The sequence below is a fragment of the Pantherophis guttatus genome, chromosome 1 (assembly GCF_059756535.1).
Source record: "Pantherophis guttatus breed Tessera chromosome 1, ASM5975653v1, whole genome shotgun sequence".
Taxonomy (NCBI): Eukaryota; Metazoa; Chordata; class Lepidosauria; order Squamata; family Colubridae; genus Pantherophis; species Pantherophis guttatus.
In genome coordinates, this window is record NC_142063.1 from 203331678 (window position 1) to 203351933 (window position 20256).

At 41.4% G+C, this 20256-nt stretch overlaps 1 protein-coding gene and 1 long non-coding RNA gene across 2 annotated transcripts; both read left to right on the forward strand.

Annotated features, from left to right (window-relative positions):
• The first annotated feature begins 1634 nt into the window (after positions 1-1634).
• LOC117674318 (uncharacterized) lies at positions 1635-19066 on the forward strand. Its single transcript, XR_004593796.3, has 3 exons — positions 1635-1807; positions 12235-12378; positions 18166-19066. It is a non-coding gene; the product is annotated as an uncharacterized LOC117674318 (long non-coding RNA).
• On the forward strand, positions 7275-12214 carry PROB1 (proline rich basic protein 1). Its single transcript, XM_034432269.2, has one exon. The coding sequence runs from the start codon at positions 7275-7277 to the stop codon at positions 11658-11660; it is 4386 nt and encodes a 1461-aa protein (XP_034288160.2). The 3' UTR covers positions 11661-12214.
• Positions 19067-20256: the final 1190 nt, after the last annotated feature.

A 20256-nucleotide genomic window follows, 5' to 3' on the forward strand; every position in this document is an offset into this window, starting at 1 on the left:
TTCAGCCTGGGAATCTAGGTAATCAAGAGATGGTCATTTTGGGAAAGGAATGTGTAGAAGACAGAGAGTGATGGTCAAAATATATATATTTGAATGTGCAAAAATCTGAATAGAAAAGTAGGGTGGATGTCTCCTCTCTCAAAATGATGCCTGGAAAAGATTATTTGGATGAATGATTGATTTATGAAAGGGTACGATGACCTTGCTTTAAATATTCATTTCACCACATTCAATGACAGATCACAAGATCACGTTCTCCATGGCCTACAGAGACCCCAAAAATGGCAGACTGAAGACATCTCTGTGAAAAGCAGAGCCAACAACCATGGTGAATGAAGAACTTGTGAATAGACTGGTTCTTCGAAATCTCTCTAGACAAGGAGAGGACTTGAGTTCGCACACAAGTGTGCTAGACAGTTGTTCCTCATAAGGAGATTATAAGGTAAATAACTGTTTTTGGTGTGTTTAGAACTTTGGGAGATAAGAGAATAGCCATCTTGTTCAAACTGCAGTCAGCACCTTTGAAAGAACACTAAGTTTGCATACTTCCTTTTCTATTCACTTTTGGAAATTGCTTGCCAACTGCTTTTCAGCTATTAGAAACTTTAGGATCAACAAGTTTGACAGCCTGGGTGTATTTCCTTGAATGCTTGGCTAGAGAAAGTTTTATGTACAACTTTATAGAACTCAAAAACAATTTTAAATAAACAACAAAAGGGAGATTAAAACTTTGATTTAGAAAATTACAAATGGACTAAGAGTCCAGATAAATTTGAAAGATGATTTTGAAATTAATTATAAAAAAATCCTTCCCAGAGCAAAATATTTCTGTTTGAATTTTTAAAAAGTCAGATTTTAAAAATTGGACACTAGAGGGAAGTAAAGATTACAATTAAAGGAGAACACATGAACTTAACATTGCAGAATTAAGCAAAATATTCTAACACTGGATATATTGAAGGATATTTTTTAAAAAATGAATTCAGAAATTAATTCTAATAGTATGGAGAGACTGTGTCTAAAAGATGTTATGAAAGAGGAACAAGTTTCACCTGACAAAGTCAAGTTTGGTTGAAAGGGGTTTATAAATGACAGGCTGCAAGAATGATATGGAAAAAGATGCTACACCAGACATACAAAAGAAAGCTGATGTTTTAATAATTAAGAAATATACAAACAATAAAACAAGATGGTTGTACCATCTCATTGTGAGAAAGACTTCTGCTAATGCTGCCACAGATCAAGGCCGAGCCTAGCTAGGACATAAAACATCCTTTCTTATTATAAATTATCCTTTTTGCCATAAGTCAAATAGAGTACAATGAAGAGCTCCTGTTAAAACAGTGGTGTCAAACTCAAGGCCTGCGGGCTGAATGCGGCCTGCTGGGTGCTTAGATCTGATTTTCAGGTCCACCCTGGAAATAGCAAAGGACCAGCCCAGGGTGCCTCTGCCAGTGAAAATGGAGCTCCGTTTTCGCTGACAGGGTTGCAGGAGGACGTTGCGGCTGAAAACAGAACCTCAATGAGTGATGTGGAGCTGGCCACGCCCACCCTGGTCACACACACCCCAAGGTCAAACACAACCCTGATGCAGCCCTCAATGAAATCGAGTTTGACACCCCTGTGTTAGAGAATTGGATATTTGCACTCTCAGAGCCTTTGCAGACAGACCAAAGGAGCACAGCTTGGATAGCCTCTTCCTGCCTCACCCCATACCAGTTGAATCCAATCCTCCAAGTGACAACTGTCAGGTTGAGCTTGCTCTCTCAGCTGTCACAGTAGGAACTCTTCCAAATGCTGTACATAGGTAAGTGGCAATTTGTTACTATTCCTGTTGTTTTGCCTGGCATGAAAACCGCATGGCATCCAGGGATATGAGAGTTGTTAATAATGAGCTATGATTTCTCCAGTTCAAACGGTAATCAACTTAAATATCCACCATCGGGCTCTTAAGAAAATAACAAAGACACAGAAAAGGAATTGGGGCAAGTAACCATAGCAAGCTATGGCCATTTTTTCCTGTAACTAACTGTGCCAGAATTCTCCCTTGTTCCACTGACCTGATCTGAAATTATAAATTGTAATCTAATTAGATAGAGAAGATAATAGCGACAGAAAACTCCTCACTCCATATGGAGCGCAGTTCATCTCCAGTGTTGTGGTACTCCTAAGTAGGTGATAAAACCTTTATGAGAGAAGGTCCTTGTGAAAAAAGGCGGCGCTTTGATGACCAGAGATGAGGTGGGCTTCCGCTCTCCTGGTCTTTCGGAAGTATCTGAAGACCGGGCTCTGCAGATTTGCTTGAGGCTTGAAGAAGATACACAAACTTGGGATTGATTAAGGCCTTGAACCTGCCTTCTGCTGCTTTAATATTAATTACAGGTAGTTCTTGACTTACAACAGTTCATTCAGAGACCATTCAAAGTTACAATGGCACTGAAAAATATAACATAACTGTTTTTTCACATTTATAACCTTTGCAGCATCCCTAGGGTCATGTGATCAAAATTCAGATGCTTGGCAACTGGTTCATATTTATGACAATTGCAATGTTCCAGGGACACATTATCCCTTTTTGTGACCTTCTGACAAGCAAAGTCAATGGAGAAGCCAGATTTACTTAACAACTGGATTACTAATTTAGCAACTGCAATGGTTCACTTAACAGTGGTGGCATGAAAGGTCTAATATGGGGCAAATACGGGTTGTAAAATGGAACAAAATTCACTTAACAAATGTCTCACAGTAACAACATAAATTTTGGGCTCAATTGTGGTTGTAAGTCGAGGACTACCTGTATAATATTCTATTTCTGTTTTAACTGCCGCCTATTGGAATATAGTTTTTTTTTAATATTAACATTAATTGCAATATTCTATTTCTGTTTTAACTGCTTCCTGTTGGAATATAGTATTGATATGTTTTTTTCTGTTTTTAATTGTGCACCGCCCAGAGTTGCTCTGTGAGTGAGATGGGCAGCCTCTAAATGTACATGAAATAAATAAATGAAATGGCATGTTCTGCTCATGACCAGAATTGTTCAACTAGCACTGAAAAGAGCTCCATGATCAGATTATAGGCCTTGTTGTTGGATCAAGCCAGCCTGTAATAATGAGGGCCGGAGGGGAGGGGAAAAAATGTTTATAAGCTTATTCAACAAAGTTGACAAAAGTAACGATAATATTCTAAGAGTGAAAAAGAATGTTCCTTCCTTCCCTTCACAAAGGAGCAACAACTACATTTTTATCCTCCCTCCAACTTTCTTGCCTTGACACACATATTTCTTCTGCAAGTGGGTGCTTATGGACGCTTGCTTGGTATTGCATACATTCTTCCTGGTATGCGCTATGGAGGGCAGGGCTCATCTTAGAAACTATTAACAAATACACCAAGAGACACATTAAAGGTTTTCTACTGGTTGGTCCTGCTGAGCAAAGGTGGCATCCCAGCAGCGTTTGAACTTTGGGGCTTTCCCCCAAAAGCTGCGATGACAACGGCACATTTCTAAAATGGACTTACCGGTAATTAACCATAGCTAGGAACAGTGAATTAGGGGCTAGGGTGAATTAGCAAGCGGTTTTCCAATAAAAAACAAAACAAATGCATGATAGGCTGAAAGAATTTGCGGGGACATAAATTTCATGCCTCTTGAAGCAATCTGATCTTCTGGCAGCAGCTCTTCAAACTTTCAGACAGACATTTTTTCAGTCCTATCTGGAGACACCAGAAAGGGAGCGAGGTCTTCTCTATGCAAAGCATTTGGCCTGCTATGAAATGGACCGGGGAGGGCAGGAGTGTTCTAGCAGCAAGTGGTCACAGTGTCAACTTTCTGTCCTGACCGGAGACCAGGAATAAGGGCTAAGCGGGAGGGGATGGCTTCCAAACTGCTTTAATAACAAGCCAAAAGTCCCAATTTGGACATCTCACTTAAATACCCTCTGAAAAGAGCTTCTGCTGGCAGGAAAAACCAAGTGGGAGAGACGGAGAAGCAGAATACCAGTATATATACATGTGCTTTGTTCTAACATGGCTCCAGGAAAAAATAAAATAAAGCAGTAAAAAGACAAGCTGGAATGTGAAAGCCTTCCAAAGGCACTTGTAGGATACTGGTGGACCAAATGAAGAGAGAAGAGACCATTTCATTTCATGCCTACTCAATTTATGTGCTTGCCAGCTTTGGTGTTTTTTGTTTGTATCATGTAAGCAAGTGTGGACATTAGCTGACTTATTTGCCTAGTTTTGCATGCCTATTTATTTTTTGCATATACAGTATTTGCCTGTGAAGTACAGATTGGGCAATAGGTCAGTATTTTGCTCCTGTGAATGTTTTCCTAATGTCACTTCTTTGAAATGGGTGTGTGTGTGTGTGTGTGTGTGTGTGTTGTGTGTGCTATGCATGAGAGTCATGTGATGTTGATGGTTTCTGGACCTCATCAAATTGTCTTTTGAAACGTGAATATTGGAGCAGAAAATTCTATTTAGAAAGAGGGGATCTGAATTCTGCAATTAAGGCCTCGGCTTTTCTTGGTAAATTGATCTAGCTTTTTTGCCAAGTTATTTTTCCTTTAGTATTGCTGGTTTACTATTTTGTCTTGTGATTGATCACTTCCATAATTTTGTGAATTGGAAAACCAAATTTCCCATTACCCCAATAACTATTTTGTGATAATGCTCATAATGTGCTCTTATAATTTCTCTTGCCCTCCAAAAGTTACTGATTTATTTGAAGTCATTCTAGTTTATCTTGAAAATTAATCACCAAATAATAGCACTTAGGCTTATATACCGCTTCATAATGCTTTACAGCCCTCTCTAAGTGGTTTACAGAGTCAGCCTATTGCCCCCAACAATCTGGGTCCTAATTTTAGCGACCTTGGAAAGATGGAAGGCTGAGTCAACCTTGAGCCGGTCAGGAATGAACTCCTGTTTGTGGGCAGAGTTAGCTTGCAATACTGCATTCTAACCACTGCAGCACCCAGGCTCCTATTATAATAATATCATTATAATAATGCCACCTGATACCCAGATACACTCTAGGCCAGGGGTCTGCAACCTTAAACACTCAAAGAGCCATTTGGACCAGTTTCCCACAGAAAAGAAAACACTGGGAGCCACAAAACCATTCCTGTGCCTGACTATTTCTTGAGCAGCCACAAAACTAGCATATGTAGTTGAATTAAATGTTCTGTTTTCTTCTGAAACATTTCTTTTCTTGGATTTATACATGGTTGGTCTACCGGGGGTTGAAAAGCTCAATATATCACGTGCCAGCAGGTGTTGCACATTGGCGGCTGTGGCGCATATTTTGAGTGACAGGGAGCTGCAGCAGAGGGGTGAAAGAGCCACATGCGGCTCCAGAGCAGCAAGTTGCTGACCCCTGCTCTAGGCAGTTTACAATTTTTAAATCAGTTACAAAGTATAACACAAAAACAGCCATATTCCAACCATCTACTATCTGAGTTTAAGATTTAGTCCATCATTAGATTTTATATTTTTTTATCCCACCTTTATTATTAACTCAAGATAACAAACTTACCTAATATTCCTTCCATCTTCAATTTACCCCACAACAACAACCTTGTGAGGTGGGTTGGGCTGAGAAAGAAAAAAGAAGACTAGCTCAAAACCACCCAGCCTCCTTTCATGTCTAAGTTGGGACTAGAACTCATAGTTGCCTGGTTTCTAGACCTGCAGCTTAATCAAACTGGTTCATGTAGTGATTTCTTTTCTGCTTTTACTGCAAAGCAAAGGCCTGGTACTTATATGGCTATAATAACCAACGCAAATCCAATTTCCTCGTCAACCTGTGCACTCATTTTTTTCTCCTCATGGTTCACAAATGGAAGCCCATTTGACCTAAAGCTCCCTTTCACCAGCACATCATCATGTAAATTAATAGAACAACCTAAAAGAGGCCTTTTTGTGTTTTACTTTTGATGTGTAACAGGAGAGAGAAGTACACTTGTTGATTTCATGGAGCTCTCAGAAATAAGACTGAAGTCAACAATGGCAGTGTAGATTTGTTGGTGGATTCAAAACTGAGCAGTTGGCTGATTTGAGGAGGAGGAGAAAGGGCTGGGGGAGGATGAAGTAGTTTCTGCAAACTCATTGCCGTGAAGAATCACCAGATGAAAAAGACAAAGTGGAGTGAATTATATACTGGGTTTCAGGTGTAATAGAATAACAGAGTTGGAAGGGACCTTGGAGATCATCTAGCCCAACCCCCTGCAAAACAGGAGGCCCTAGATCATTTCAGACAAGTGGCTGTCCAATCTCTTCTTAAAAACTTCCAGTGTTGGAGCACCCACAACTTCTGAAGGCAATTTGTTCCACTGGTTAACTGTTCTGTCAGGAAATTTTTCCTTAGTTCTAGGTTGCTTCTCTCCTTGGTTAATTTCCATTCATTGCTTCTTGTCCTGCCTTCAAGCGCTTTGGAGAATAGGTTGAACCCCTCTTCTTTATGACAACCCCTCAAATATTGGAACATTGCTATTATATCACCCCAGTCCTTCTTTTCACTAGACTAACCAGACTATTCATCTTCAGGATGAATTGCTAATACAGTGGATGATGTACAACAGAATTCCTTGACTCAGTTACTCACACCCATAACCTTATTCATGGACATTTCAGTTATATAAGTACAGAGTTAGAAGGGTTTTGGTTTTTTTTAATTATCCCATGACAACATCCTTCCAGATACTTTCCCCCTTTGTTCTCACTACTATTTTATGCAACTGTATGTAGATAAAACGAACACAATTCAAAGGCTAACGTTTCTTTAATTAGATTGCAAGCTGAAAATTATGGTGGTAACTGTAATTTTATGTTAACTCATGATATTTATGGGCAAAAGGTGTTCAGCAAAGCATTCACTTTTCAGAGTGAGTTGCATTTTGAAACCAGCTATTACATATTGACATGTGATACTGCGCTCTCTCTCTCTCTCTCCCCCGCCCCAAGCAATCAGAGGTAGCACTGATTATTTTTGTTTGTATGCTGTTTTTATAGCACACTGTTTATATGTGTATGCATATGTGTGTGTTTCTATTTTCTCGGCACGGTTTGCAAAGCCACATGACCTAACCAAGGATTTGGCCTTTTTTCTCATGAGGGGATTAAAGACGGGGGAGTGGAGATGGAACCTGAGCTTCAATTAGAAGATCAAGTTCTCAGGGTTGAGTGGGAATAGTCCCAGCTGCACCCAGGATGAAAAAACGATCCTGTCTTCTATTGTCTCATTATAGACTCATACGATCTCCACAGCACCAAAAATGTTCTCCTCTGTGTCAAGTAAGAGCCCACTTTCTTCTCAGCCTGTTGGAGTGAATGAAGAAGAGCTTAGCAACTACAACTGCAGAGTCCACTCAGCCCCGGAGAAAGAAGAGAGCCATGTTTCTAGCAATTGCACCTCCGACACTTCTAGCTCTTATCGTTCAGCACCGAGCTCAGAAGAGGCCGAGAGCTTTAAAGACTGTATTGAATACTTGGAAGAAGCTGGAGGGGATTGTATCATGCAATGCACTTACTGTGACGCGGAATACGAACAAGCAATGTTGATCCTCTCTGCAGATCAGACAAAACTTGCTCGCAAAAGCAGAATCTCCGCAGCTACTGCCAGACAACCCCACAGGACTTCGAATGATTTCAGCAACTGTTACCAAGGGAGAAGAAATAGTTCTTCTGCAACTTCTGGAAACATCCAAGTTGATTTCCCCCCAAATAAGAGCAAGACTTTAGGAGGCTCGATGCCAGTCCAAGGGGCAAGAGTGCAGAGCCTGCAAGCAGACCTCCCCAGTGCTATAAAAGATCAAAACTGGAGAGACAAACTCTGTTCCAGTGGTAAGGAAAGCCAACAGGTTCAGACGTCAATCAAAGCTAATAATAGCTCAGACCCAGTATGCAGTAGTGGAATGGGTCTAGTCACACCAAGGCTGCAGCCAGGAGACAGCAGCGGATCTAAATACTTGGATCATCCTGCACAATTCAGTGCTGATAAATCCAAAGAAATGTTGCCCAGTGCTCGCAAGCTGAAGAAGAGCAGCCTTGGCAGTCGACCTCATGGTCCTGTAAGTAGCAAATCGGCATGCCCCAGATATAATTTTGTTGAAAATTCAAGTGTTTTGAGTGATTCCGATGAGGCTGATAATGAAGTGGAAAAGCTCACCGCTGGGTCTTTCCGGAGCCTCTCGTGTCCCCAAGGCAGTTACCTAGATATGTATAGTTCTAGTAATGGGACGTCATCCAGCCTGTCCAATTCCTTGCCAGAAGACTGTAATGGATTGAACAGGTGGCCGGCATGCAGTGATCAGAGGAAAACAATGGTGGTTGGCCACAGCAAAGGAAACTGGACTTTCCCACCACCAGGCAAAGACCCAGAAACAGAACTGCTCAGTGGAGTCCTGGGGAAGGAACACTTTGACTGCATTGATCTCAGACAAGAGAATGCAGATGGAAAAAAGTGCCTGTCTAAAAAGAGAATGGTGCCCAAACGCCAGATCCAGTTGAGACGGAAGGACAAGAAGGAGACGGGCTTTTGTGCTCCTGGCGAGCCTGCGTCCATGCAGTCATTCACACAGCCAAGGAAAGACCCGTCTGCAAAGGAGAGGAATATTAGTGATGAGTTTCGGATAAATTATAAGCAGTTTCTAAAAGCGGCTTCTCTAGGCAGCGCATATAGCAAAACCAAGCTTGCTTCCAATCTAGTGAAAAATGTCTTAGCTAAAAAATTGCAATATGAGCAAAGGATTAAAATGGAACAAGCTTCCATCCAGGACAGTTCACCTTCCTCGGTCCCTTCCTCCATCAGTACTGACCTCCAGGGGGATAGCTTAGAAGGCAAGTCCAGTTCTTTGTCCAAATCCGATTGCAGTTTCTCAACCGAGGACGTGCAGAGCCATTCCACCACCAGCGAGCGGTCTGAGCCTCTTGCTATCAGTGAGGGAGGCAGAAATGCCTTAAGGCCAACAAAGGGAGTTGTGCTTAATAAGCAGCTAAGAGAGAATGTCTACAAACTGAAGAATACATTTAATGAGCTGAATGAGAGAATGAAGTACCAAGAAGATGCTCCATTGGACAGACTCCCTGTCTCGGCAGAAGATGGGGTGAACGTGCTAGAATCGAGCAACATCAGAAAACAGGCCTCTGGGGAAAGGCAGGAATATTGGAGAGCCCGAGCTGTGTTTGAGGCCATGCAGGACGACCCCAAAACCTTACCTCTGGTTCCCAAATTTGCAAAGTCACAAAAGCCATGGCCAAATCTGAAGCAGCGAGCTATCCAGCAAAAGAAGGCCCTGCATTCAAAAGAAGATACCTTTTCTTTTAAACCTTCAAGCCTGGCGGTACCCAAAGATACCTCTAGGAACACCTTTGTATCCAAAACTAAAGAAATGAAACTCGTCCCACAGATGAAGAATAAGCACAATGTTCCCAATGCCTTCAGGCACACGTCTTGGGACAGAGGTTTTGCCACCAAGAGGATGCCGACATTTCAGAGCATGAAACTCTCCTCAATCATTGTTCCAGCTTCTGGCAAATTCCACAACACTGGCAGATTCGATTGTCCTAAAGCATCTTTCACCGAGGGAACTGCTCACACGCCAGACAAAGGGAATGTAAGGACACATCAATCCAGAGACATTAGAAAAATAGCGAATGAGGCATACAACCTTGGCTTTAAATCCACAGAGGATTCCAGTGCTGACCAGAGTTCTAGTGCAGAAAAAAGTGAAAACGACAACTTAACTGGGTTTCCAAAGGAATCCACTACCATCTCTCCTCTCTTCATACACTGCACCTCAATATGTAGGAAAGACTATGTACTGGCAGGACGTTACATGCAGGAGAAAAAGCAAGATCAACCAGAAGGCTTAGATATGTCAACACTTTCTCTCCAGGAGGCCAGTACAAAGATGTCCAGGGACCATTTTCCTCCCATGGTATCAAACAAATGTTCAGCAATGGGTGAATCTGGGGTGCATATTACTACAATTCAGTCCAAGAAGTTAGCTGTCAAAAATAAAGAATTTCAGCACCCTGTTGAAAAGAAACCAGTACTTTGCGAGCGGAGTGAATTAAATGTCAGACCTGCTTCCACCACTACCAAGAAAGAATCTCAGCTTAATATTCAAGTGAACAGTTCTATCTTCAAGCAGCCACACACAACAGCAACTGATTATTTCCCCTATGTGGGTTATTCTGCAGTAGATGATAGGACGAACAAAGAAACCTGGCCTCAGTTTAATCACAGAGAAAATAAAGCTGTTGCTTCATCTGAGATTATTGTAATTCCACCATCAGCATATGTCCAGGAAATCTCAATGAGAGAGAATAACTGTTCGACTAAAAGTCATATGATGGACTCTTGCAAAGTACAAGAAGCTGAACTGCCCTATCAGAAACATAGATCCTGCGAAACCCTCACAGTGGGTCCCAAAGACAGTAAAGGTTACTCTGTCCTTTCGAAAGAAGAAAATATATTTTCTGAATCTCTGCCATCCTGTGAAAACTATAGGTACCCACAAGCTACCCGAGCTCCAGTCATAAATACTCCAAAATTGCAGATGCAAACTCCAGTAAATAATCAATACGTTGATAGAATATATGAAACAACAGCATTGGAAGACAGAAAACTGTTAGACGGCCACCACAGAATACATTCAGAAAGTATAATTTCAGATAATCCATTAACAGCAAGAGAGTATATGGAGGGAATAAAGCTTGTGTCAAATTCGATGTTTACCCCAAAAACCTCTGGTGAAAAGGTCCACGACTCTGGATGCGATTATTTTAATAACAGCCACCAGGCAACAAATGAACAGTATTTTTCTACTACCCAAGCTGACAACACAAATTACTTAACTATTCCTGTGAAAACACATCCATCTGAGCCAGATCCTAAGCAGTCGCCACCTTTGCACATGGATAACACTTCATTCACCTCCAATGTTTCTTTCCAGCCAGGAGTGGACTTATCTAGAAATAAAATGAACAGTGATTTTTTCCCATCAAAACAAATGGAGAGGAAAACTCCCTCTGATAATTTGTTATACAGCGCCCCATGCCTTGGGCAACTCCCCCTAAGACATGAAGAGTCCCCCAGTTTCCCAAGAAGGAATGAAAGAGTTTCACCTTTGGGTAAAAGTGCTCCAAGCCCAACAAGACATTTTGCTGCTCCTCTACAGGCACATCGAAAAATGCTGGTTGATCCCGAGAGTGGGAAATGCTATTATGTAGAATCCCCAAGGCAACCTCAGTTGAAGATGCTTTATGACCCAGAGACAGGGCAATACATTGAAGTGTTAATACCACCAGCTCCTCTGCCAACACACAGTGGACTTTACCAACCTCCTTTTCCATCAATGGTCATGAATCCAGGAAGTTATGGGCAACCTTACATGACATATTCTGGATGTCCGGGTTTTCCCCCTCCACCTGCACCACCTGGCCCTCTAGATCTCCAAGACCAACTGCCCGTTCAAGAAAATGCAAACTTTAGTGATGGTTTTAACCATTTTGCAAAGCATGAAGCTCCTTCAGTTCCTGATGGCAACTATATGGAAAGTGTATATTATATTCCCACTGGAATGAATTCGAGTCCTAATCCTAGCCAAGTTTTATATTCTCCGTCTACAAGTTCTGGTCCTTTGCCTAGGATGTGACATGCAATAAAACAAACAAGCACTTCTGCCAAAAACTGGGTTGTTGTTGTTTTTTCAGATCCTCCTCCTCCTTCTTCTCCTTCTCATAAATGTCAAGCCAAACCTCTTTGCCTGAATCTTGGAAAAGGATATGGCAGGAAAGTTGGTTGCCTTTTGTTCAGTTTATTAATTTGTTGGGTTCTGAAGGATTTGAGAGGTAATGAGAAACCATGCCTCACTGAACACACTTCACTTCCTTGATAAACGTATTTTTATGCAAACATCTCTGTCAATAATACGCCACATTCTGGTGCTAACTGAACCCAATGGGAGTTTTGGGAGGCTTTTCCAACGGAAGGACCAGGATCAGCCTACAAGGTTTTCATTTACAGTTCTCAGTTTGTAACCTGAGGTATGTTATAAAGTGCAGTATTCTAATGTTGATCCTGCTCCTGAGGAATTCAGTTGTTCACAACCTTTGACTCTTCTGTAGAAATGAAATGTTCATTCAGTCAAGTTTTATGAATATTATGGACAAATCACCAATAGTTATAGACGTCATTGTTTCTTACCGATATTCCACTTTTGCCATTAGAGTTCAGTCAATTAATAAAGCTTTGTTATGAGAACCGAAGACTACATGGGTCGGACAACCTGAGAGAAGGCTTGGATCATCCTCTGAGCTTCATCTTTGCCAAAGCTCTGTACGAAAGGGACAGATCTTGTGACTTCAGCCTTGGTGAGTAGCACGATAGAAATGGTTTTTTTAAAAAGGGGGAGGGTATTTGTGAGGAGATGGCAAAAGGTTTCATGTGTGACATCACATGTGCAAGGATATCATCACACAAATGACATTGTGTCATTTTTATGATGACATCACGATATATGAAACTTCTTCATGGCTAGTATTGAAGGTCTATGTTATGAATACTAGTGTACCAGAAGGAAGACTAATCCTTGCCAATAGACAGGAAAGAGTCATCGAAGAAGGCTTGGTAATGATGTGTGATTAACAGACCAAGTTAATATCTGGCTTCACACATCATGATTTGGTTTTGCCTTAACATAATTAAAAAGCAAGCTGTAGCTTACGAAACCAATGAACCTAAATGATGAGTTTGTACCTGAGAGAGATGCCCAGCGCAGGATAACCAAGCACAGAAGCAGGCAACATGCCTGCTCCTTTAATAATTATGTAGGACAGAGTATTTGGACAGGTGCAGTTGATATCTCCATTTCTACAGCATTATGAACGTGCAGGAGAATGACCATATTGCTATTTGATTACCAGATAATGTCAAACCTCTGGGAATGAGGTAAAGGAGGGTTATTGCTTCTGGATTATAAACATCTAGATGTCAGCAAAGAAACATCTAAAACCCTCTTTGCTGCGATCTCATGATCATCCAGAGTTTTCAGACCAGATCTGATAGCTCTCCGATTAAAGGCCATCTAGTCTGCCTGTGGACTAGAGAAGACAAAATAGCTCTTCTTCCCTTGACAGCCTCTTTCAGTAGCCATACCAGTTGCTTTCAACAGAAAAAATACTGCTGCCAATAAAAAGTGGAAGTAAAGTCAATCTATTGTGGCTGCCCTCCCTTTACTTTGATCCATTCTATCAAGAGCTAGGATGCCAAACTAAAGTAAGAAGATCATGATAAGTACATTTACTGGCTCTGGAATAAAATCACTGTCTCCTTTTTTTGTTGCCCTTCGTCCCCAAGTTATTGTAATCCCTAGCCTTTTGGTAAAGTAACATAGAGGCCAGACTTCCATGAGGTTAGTTTTTCTCATCACAATGTCTGTAATAAGAGAAACTTTGGGAGACATTTCCCCAGTATGTGTCATTGCAAAGGGGCCTCACTCCTCTATTCCTGCTTTGGTCTTCCCTTCAGGTTTCCCAAGTCCTATTAGCTGTACCCTTCCATTTAATGCCTAATGTGAGCCACAAAACCTCCAGAATGGTACAATCTTTACTAGTTCAGCCTTTGCTGATGATTCTGCCTTTTCCCCTTCATAGAAATGAATAGCTAGCTACATACAAAGTTACATAATGGGCAGAAACATGTCAGTGATAAGGAAATAATATGCAATGTTTCTGAAATAGTAAAGCTTTTAAAGACAGCAAAGTCATGCCCGAATCAAATAAAAGATCGAAGGTGAAGATGAGGGGAGGGAATCAACCACAACATTTACAAATATCACCTCTAGCTCCTTCTTTGATTTTGTACTCTTAAAATCTAATTTTCCCTGCAATTGTCTAGATAAGATCTAGAAAGTTGTTAAGCATATTTGATCCCTGCAATTTTGAAAATATAATTTCATTCAGTGTTGCTTTCCCTCTATAAAGTGTGGTGTAGCTGAAAAAGGTACACCTCTTTGGACCTCTTTTAAAAATGGGCTGATGCCCTCATTATAAGCATGATAATGGTTTAATCAAACATTCAGCATATTAGGCCATAAAACAGGTTTTACAAACCATAATGTAAGAACTCATACAGCATCTAAATTATCATGTTGTTGGTTTTTAATTTTGGTTTAGCATTATGTATGAACCTCACTGAAGCCATCTAAGTACTCTAAAATTTCTCTATTAATGTATGTAACAAAGATATAGACTCTTATTTTTCAGTTAAACTGCTTTCCTCTTTTGCCTACTTGCAACTGTAAGATTTTTCCCAGCCCAGCCCTTAAGAGGCAGCTTTCTCCAACTCTTAAGGGAAGCTTCTAGACAGTGGTGGGATTCAATTTTTTTAACAACAGGTTCTGTGGGCGTGGCTTAGTTGGGGGTGTGGCTTGGCAATCATGTGACTGTGTAGGCATGGCTAGCTGGTCATGTGACCGGGTGGGCATGGCTATGTGCATAGGGACTACTCAGAGGGCTGAAAAAAGTCATTTCTGACTGGTCCTCGCACTTTTGACCATCCTCACATTTATGCCCGTGCAGCATTCTTAACAACCGTGTCAGTCATTTCACCACTACTTCTCTTCATCACGGTGACAAGATAGGGCGCAAAACGTAAAATGTGAGGACAGTCGTAAGTTCAAGGACTGGTCAAAAGTGCGAGGACCGGTCAAAAATAACTTTTTCAGCCCTCTGAGTAGTCCATTTACTTCCAGTTCTGTGGGCGTGGCTTGTTTGGTGGGCGTGGTTTGATGGTCATGTGACTGGGTGGGCGTGGCCAACTTGACATCACTCACGTCAAGGGTTAGGGTTAGGGTGCTTGGCCTCTCCTCACCTCAAAGGCCTCAACGAGATACAATTTCCCTGTCTATTTATTTACTACTACTGAACATCCAAAATATACTATTTAATCCTATGTACATATGCCATATGTGTACATACATATTACATAGTAGAGAGTGTATATAGGCACACAAAAGGATACATTACCTACTATATATACTGTTATGTGTATGTACACAGAGAGCTCTTTTAAAACTATACACATTCAACCTCACTTACTACATTTGGAAAAACACACTCAGAATCCACTTTCTGCCACACATTTAACTATAACTTCTATACATTTAGAACATTACACGCACCTTCAGATATTCTTCCCTATCTAGCTTGCACATGACTGTTAGAGCCAGGAGAGGTCATGGATTGAGTAAAATGTGGTGAAACTCACTTAACAACGCTCTTGTTTAGCAACAAAAATTTTGTGCTCAATTGTGGTCATAAGTCAAGGCCTATCTCTGCCTTCCTCCGCATGGCAGCCTTGTCCTAGTAAACTCCTTTTCCTTTCTGGCAATTTTCCTCTCTGTTGGAGGCACCAAAACAATCTAGACGATATAAAGTTTCCTGCTGGAGCAGGGGGTTGGACTAGATGGCCTCCAAGGTCCCTTCCAGCCCTAGATTGCTATCCTGTTTCAAAGCATCTTCTGAAACCACGTCTAGTGCCATGGTTTGTGGTCCTTCCTTCCTGCCTTTCTCTTCTTCTTTCTTTCTTTCTTTCTTTCTTTCTTTCTTTCTCTCTCTCTCTCTCTCTCTCTCCCTTCCTTCCTTCCTTCCCTCTTTCTTTCCTTCCTTTCTTTTTTTCTTTCTTTTTCTCTCTTTTCTCTCTCTCTCTTCCTCCCTCCTTTCCTTTCTTCCTTAAATGCCAGCAAAACCCACTACTTTGCTCCTAAAATGGTCTAGGGCAGAGGTCCCCAATCTTGGCAACTTTTAGACTTGTGGACTTCAACTCCCAGAAATCCTCAGCCAGCAAAGCAAAGCAAGGCTGGCTGAGGAACTCTGGGAGTTGAAGTCCACAAATCTTAAAGTTGCCAAGGTTGGAGACCCCTGCCCTAGGAAAACAGTCCACGTTGCTAAAACAAACAAACAACCCACATTGCATCTGTTTTAGGGGAGGAGGTTCAATTCATTGCCCAGTTGGAAGACTGAAATGAAATGCTCCAAGCTGACAGCATTGCTTCTAATGACATTCGGCTCCAGATCAGATCGGGCTTTTTTTTTTTGCATGAAAGAGGACACAGCGAATGAAAACAAAAAGCCTCCAGCCTCCGATGTGAAGCAAATTAAAGCCTCTTTCTGTCCCCCTCCCCCTGCTTCCCTTTTACCTTTGTTTAATGCTCTGGAAGTTTTTCTCTCCCAGGCAAGAAGCAGCAGGGGGATAGAAGCAGCAGCCACTGACTTGCAGACCACATGGAGCCGTTCACGTGTTCTCCGGCAAGCTGCTTTCTCTACCTTGCTCTCTTGCGTCCGGAGCCGGTGGGGAACCATGTGGCAGCCCACGTGGATCCCAGGCAGTGGAACTCGGGCTAGGGAAGGGGTGGGCAATTGTGGCTCTTTTACAACCTGTGGCCTTCAACTCCCAGAATTCCTGAGACAGCCAAGCTGTCTCAGGAATTCTGGAAGTTGAAGTCCACAGGTTGTAAAAGAGCCACAATTGCCCACCCCTGGCTAAGGTAGGCTGGCACCGCGCGGGTGGGAGGCGGGGCGGGGCGAGGGGCTGGCGAGCCAGCAATTTAACAAACAGTTCGGTGTGCTGCAAGGCCAATAAATTACAAAAAAACACCGAACCGTTTGTTAAATTGTTGGCTCGCTTTCCCCATTTATTGGCAATAAATAGTAGTGCAGAGGGGCGGGGCAAGGGGCGGGGCGATCCAGCAATTTAACAGAGTTTGGCCGAACCCCCTAGAACCGGCAGAATCCCACCACTGCTTCTAGATAAGGGTCTTATTAGCTATATTCTATTTTGTATTTTGTAAATGGGCATAAGTGATCTAGATAACATGATTTTCCATTTATGATCATATACCTTCTCTATGTCCCACTGACTTTTCCTTGAACTAGAAAAAGAATAAAATAAAATAAAATAAAATAAAATATAAATATAAATAAAAATAAATTTTAAAATAAAAGCAAAAGAATGGCTGAAAATATGACTTTTGTCTCTGTTTGAATATCTTTGCATGGATGCTGTAAAATATTATCAGCAAACCATAGCAGGAATTTCATACCACCTGCTTTGCCAAAACTAAACCAACCAGATAGTGGTTTAATTTTACTCTGAACTGAACATTGATGTGGAATGTTGTCCATCCCGTTTACTGAATACAGGAAAGGGTTAATGTTTCCTCTCTGCACTATGAAAATCCTGCCAGGTTTTGCCCATCAATTGACTGACAGAGGAACTAAGACACAGGGCATTTTGTTTTCTTTTAGTTTTTCTGCCAACTGGCAACTCAAGGAGGGGGCCCAGGCTGTGCCACTGCTTTGGAACTTCTAAAGGGACAACAAGCAAAAATGCTAGGAATGTGATGTTTTGCATAGTTATGCAAACTATTCTGACCAGATTTCTCCAAGCTTGGTCTCTAAGATGTGCATCTAGAACTCCTATCATCCTTGACCGCAGGCCTTGATCTGGAATCCACTAAGCTGGCAAAGTGATTCAGGCATTGAGAAATCCGATAAATTCATTCAGAGCAATGTCTCTGTTAGACTAGTTCAAGGTCATGAGCGTTTGTTGGTTGTGTTTGGACAACACACTGAACTTCAAACCAGTCAACCTCATACCACAGTAATGGTACGACTATAATATTACTAAGAAAACAACAACACATGGTTACCCAGTTGTCAGCATGCTATTCTTTCACAATCACAGACAGCAAAAGATATTTTTTAAAAAAGAAAGAGTGCCGTGTTGATTTTGCAGCTATCCTTTTGCAGAAACTGTTCGGACTTTTTGCAGATGCCTAGAAAATTGCACACAATACATGCTGGGATGAGCACTGGCAATTTATTTTACATCTTTTTAGAATAATGTGGAGAATGCACGATTTTTTTGCTGCTCCAGCAAAAATAGTGGAGGGGAGGGGGGTTCTACTTTTCTACTGGTTGGCTGGAAGTATCTGTAATTTGTTCATGCTGTTCTCTGCATTTCAGATTAGGATTTGTTCCGAATTGGTGGAAACACTGGTGTGAATGTGCTCTTAGTTAGCTGCAAACCTGAAGCCTTTCCCTTATTAACTATCAATCTCTATTTTTTCTCTCTCCTTTATACCTGTTTCTGAGCAGATCAGGCTACCCAAGGATCACGTCACTTCTGGAAAGGGGACTTTTCTTCTGCACAGTAATTTGTAACATTAAGCGACTTCTGAAATGAGAGAGAATATCTTTGGTGTCTGGTTGTCACAAGCAAGTCGGCACAAGTAATATGTCAGAGTTTGATCTTGTTCAGCTGTCCTGAAGCAAGCTTACACCTCAGTTCTCAAATGTTCGTGTACTTGTAAAAAAATGATGATAGCTATTGCTTGTAGCATAATTTCTTGCTAGGTTACATTAATTATTTACTCTGGTCCAATATGATAGTGAATCTTTTTTCTATATTCTAAACCAAGAGGAAGACATTTTTTTTGGTCTTGTTCAAAGAGAGAAAACTATAGTTTATAAATAAGAGGATTCTTGAAGCAACTGAAATTCGGGTCCATTGCTACCTCTGGTTCATTTGACATGTCTGAGTACATCTTTTAATCAATATTTGCACAATTGAATTGACTTTAGTGAGGCAGGAATCACCAACAGCTTTTATGTAATCATATCACAGCCACTTCCCTTAGACATCAAGCAACCTGCCAGGTTTCAGTTAATTTAGATCAGGCCTATCAAACTGGTGGCCCACGGGATGAATGCATCATGTGTAGGCCATGCCCACACCGGCTGCACAAAGGCAAAAAAATGTCATATGACATGATCTTTCTTTTATAGAAAAACTGCTGTATACGAAGCTGGCCAGTGATCTAGCTTAGCCTGGTGCAATTGACACAAATTGGTAGCACCTCATCAGATCTTCCAGCTGATTTTTTTCCCTCCCTTATCTCTAGATGAAGATCCAGCCTTAGACCTTCTGCATACAAACCATGTACTCCAGTTGAGCAAAATCTCTCTTTACTATATTGCATTATGTCATATTAAATCAGTGTTTCTCAACCTTGGGAACTTGAGGATGTGGGGATTTAAACTCCCAGAATTCCCCAGCCAGCATGACTGGCTGGGGAATTCTGGGAGTTGAAGTCCACACATCTTCAAGTTCCCAAGGTTGAGAAACACTGTATTAAAGTATATGCAATCTCTGAGATCCTTCAGAATTTTTTATTTAAAGAGTAATAACTTTCAGAGGCTTAGTGTATGTTTTGTAGTTTAAGACCTCAACTTGTATAGCATCTTAGTCTTACAGACAACTTAGTAAAATAACAAGCCCGTAATAATGTGTTATGCTATAATCAGAATATATAGAACATTCACAAATCTTATTTCCTTAGACTGTAAAGGATATAAAAACCCATGTTTTGTTTCTTTGTTGCTGAACTGACTTTCTTTTCTGATGTTAAAAAAAACCAAATGCAGGTTGAAAACAAAATTGAAAGTTAATTTGGATAAGGAAGAAGATGGGATAGGGCAGGGGTGTCAAACTCAATTTCATTGAGGCCCGCATCAGGGTTATGTTTGACCTCAGCTACACCCACCCTGATGTGTGGCCAGAGTGGGTGTAGCTAGCTTGACGTCACTCCTGTCAGGGGCACCTGTGGTGGCCCGAGCACTCTGCCAGATAAAACAGGCTCTCAAGCTCTATTTTCACTGGCAGAGGGTTTCAGGAGGCTGTGGCAGATGAAAATGGAGCTTAGGAACCTGTTTTTGCTGGCAGAAGCACTGTGGGCCGGTCCTTTGCTGTTTCCAGGGCGGCCCCTTGGGCCGGATCTAAGTACCTCATGGGCTGCATCCGGCCCCCGGGCCTTGAATTTGACACCTCTGGAATAGGGAATCCATTGAACATGACGAGGGATTATTAGTAAAAAGACTGAGGATAATTGAGCAGTTTTAGATGAAAGGTCTGGATGCTGTTAGCCAGTTGTATGTTTTCCTACTCTTTCTTCCACATTTTTTCTTTGCCCCACACAAGTATCTCAAATGGGAAAAGGTGGAAGAGCTGCGGAATGATTTTTGAGCCTTACAGACTGGAATATAGATTCATCAACAGAGTGAGATGACACCGCTCCTGCTATACAGGTAGTCCTTGATTTAAAACCATTCGTTTAGTGACCGTTCAAAGTTGCAACAGTGCTGAAAAAGTGACTTTATTATCATTTCTCACACTAATGTTGCAGCATC

What these genes read in the sequence shown, in the direction of transcription:
- PROB1 (XM_034432269.2), top strand. Translation starts at nt 7,275, where the DNA reads ATGTTCTCCTCTGTGTCAAGTAAGAGCCCACTTTCTTCTCAGCCTGTT.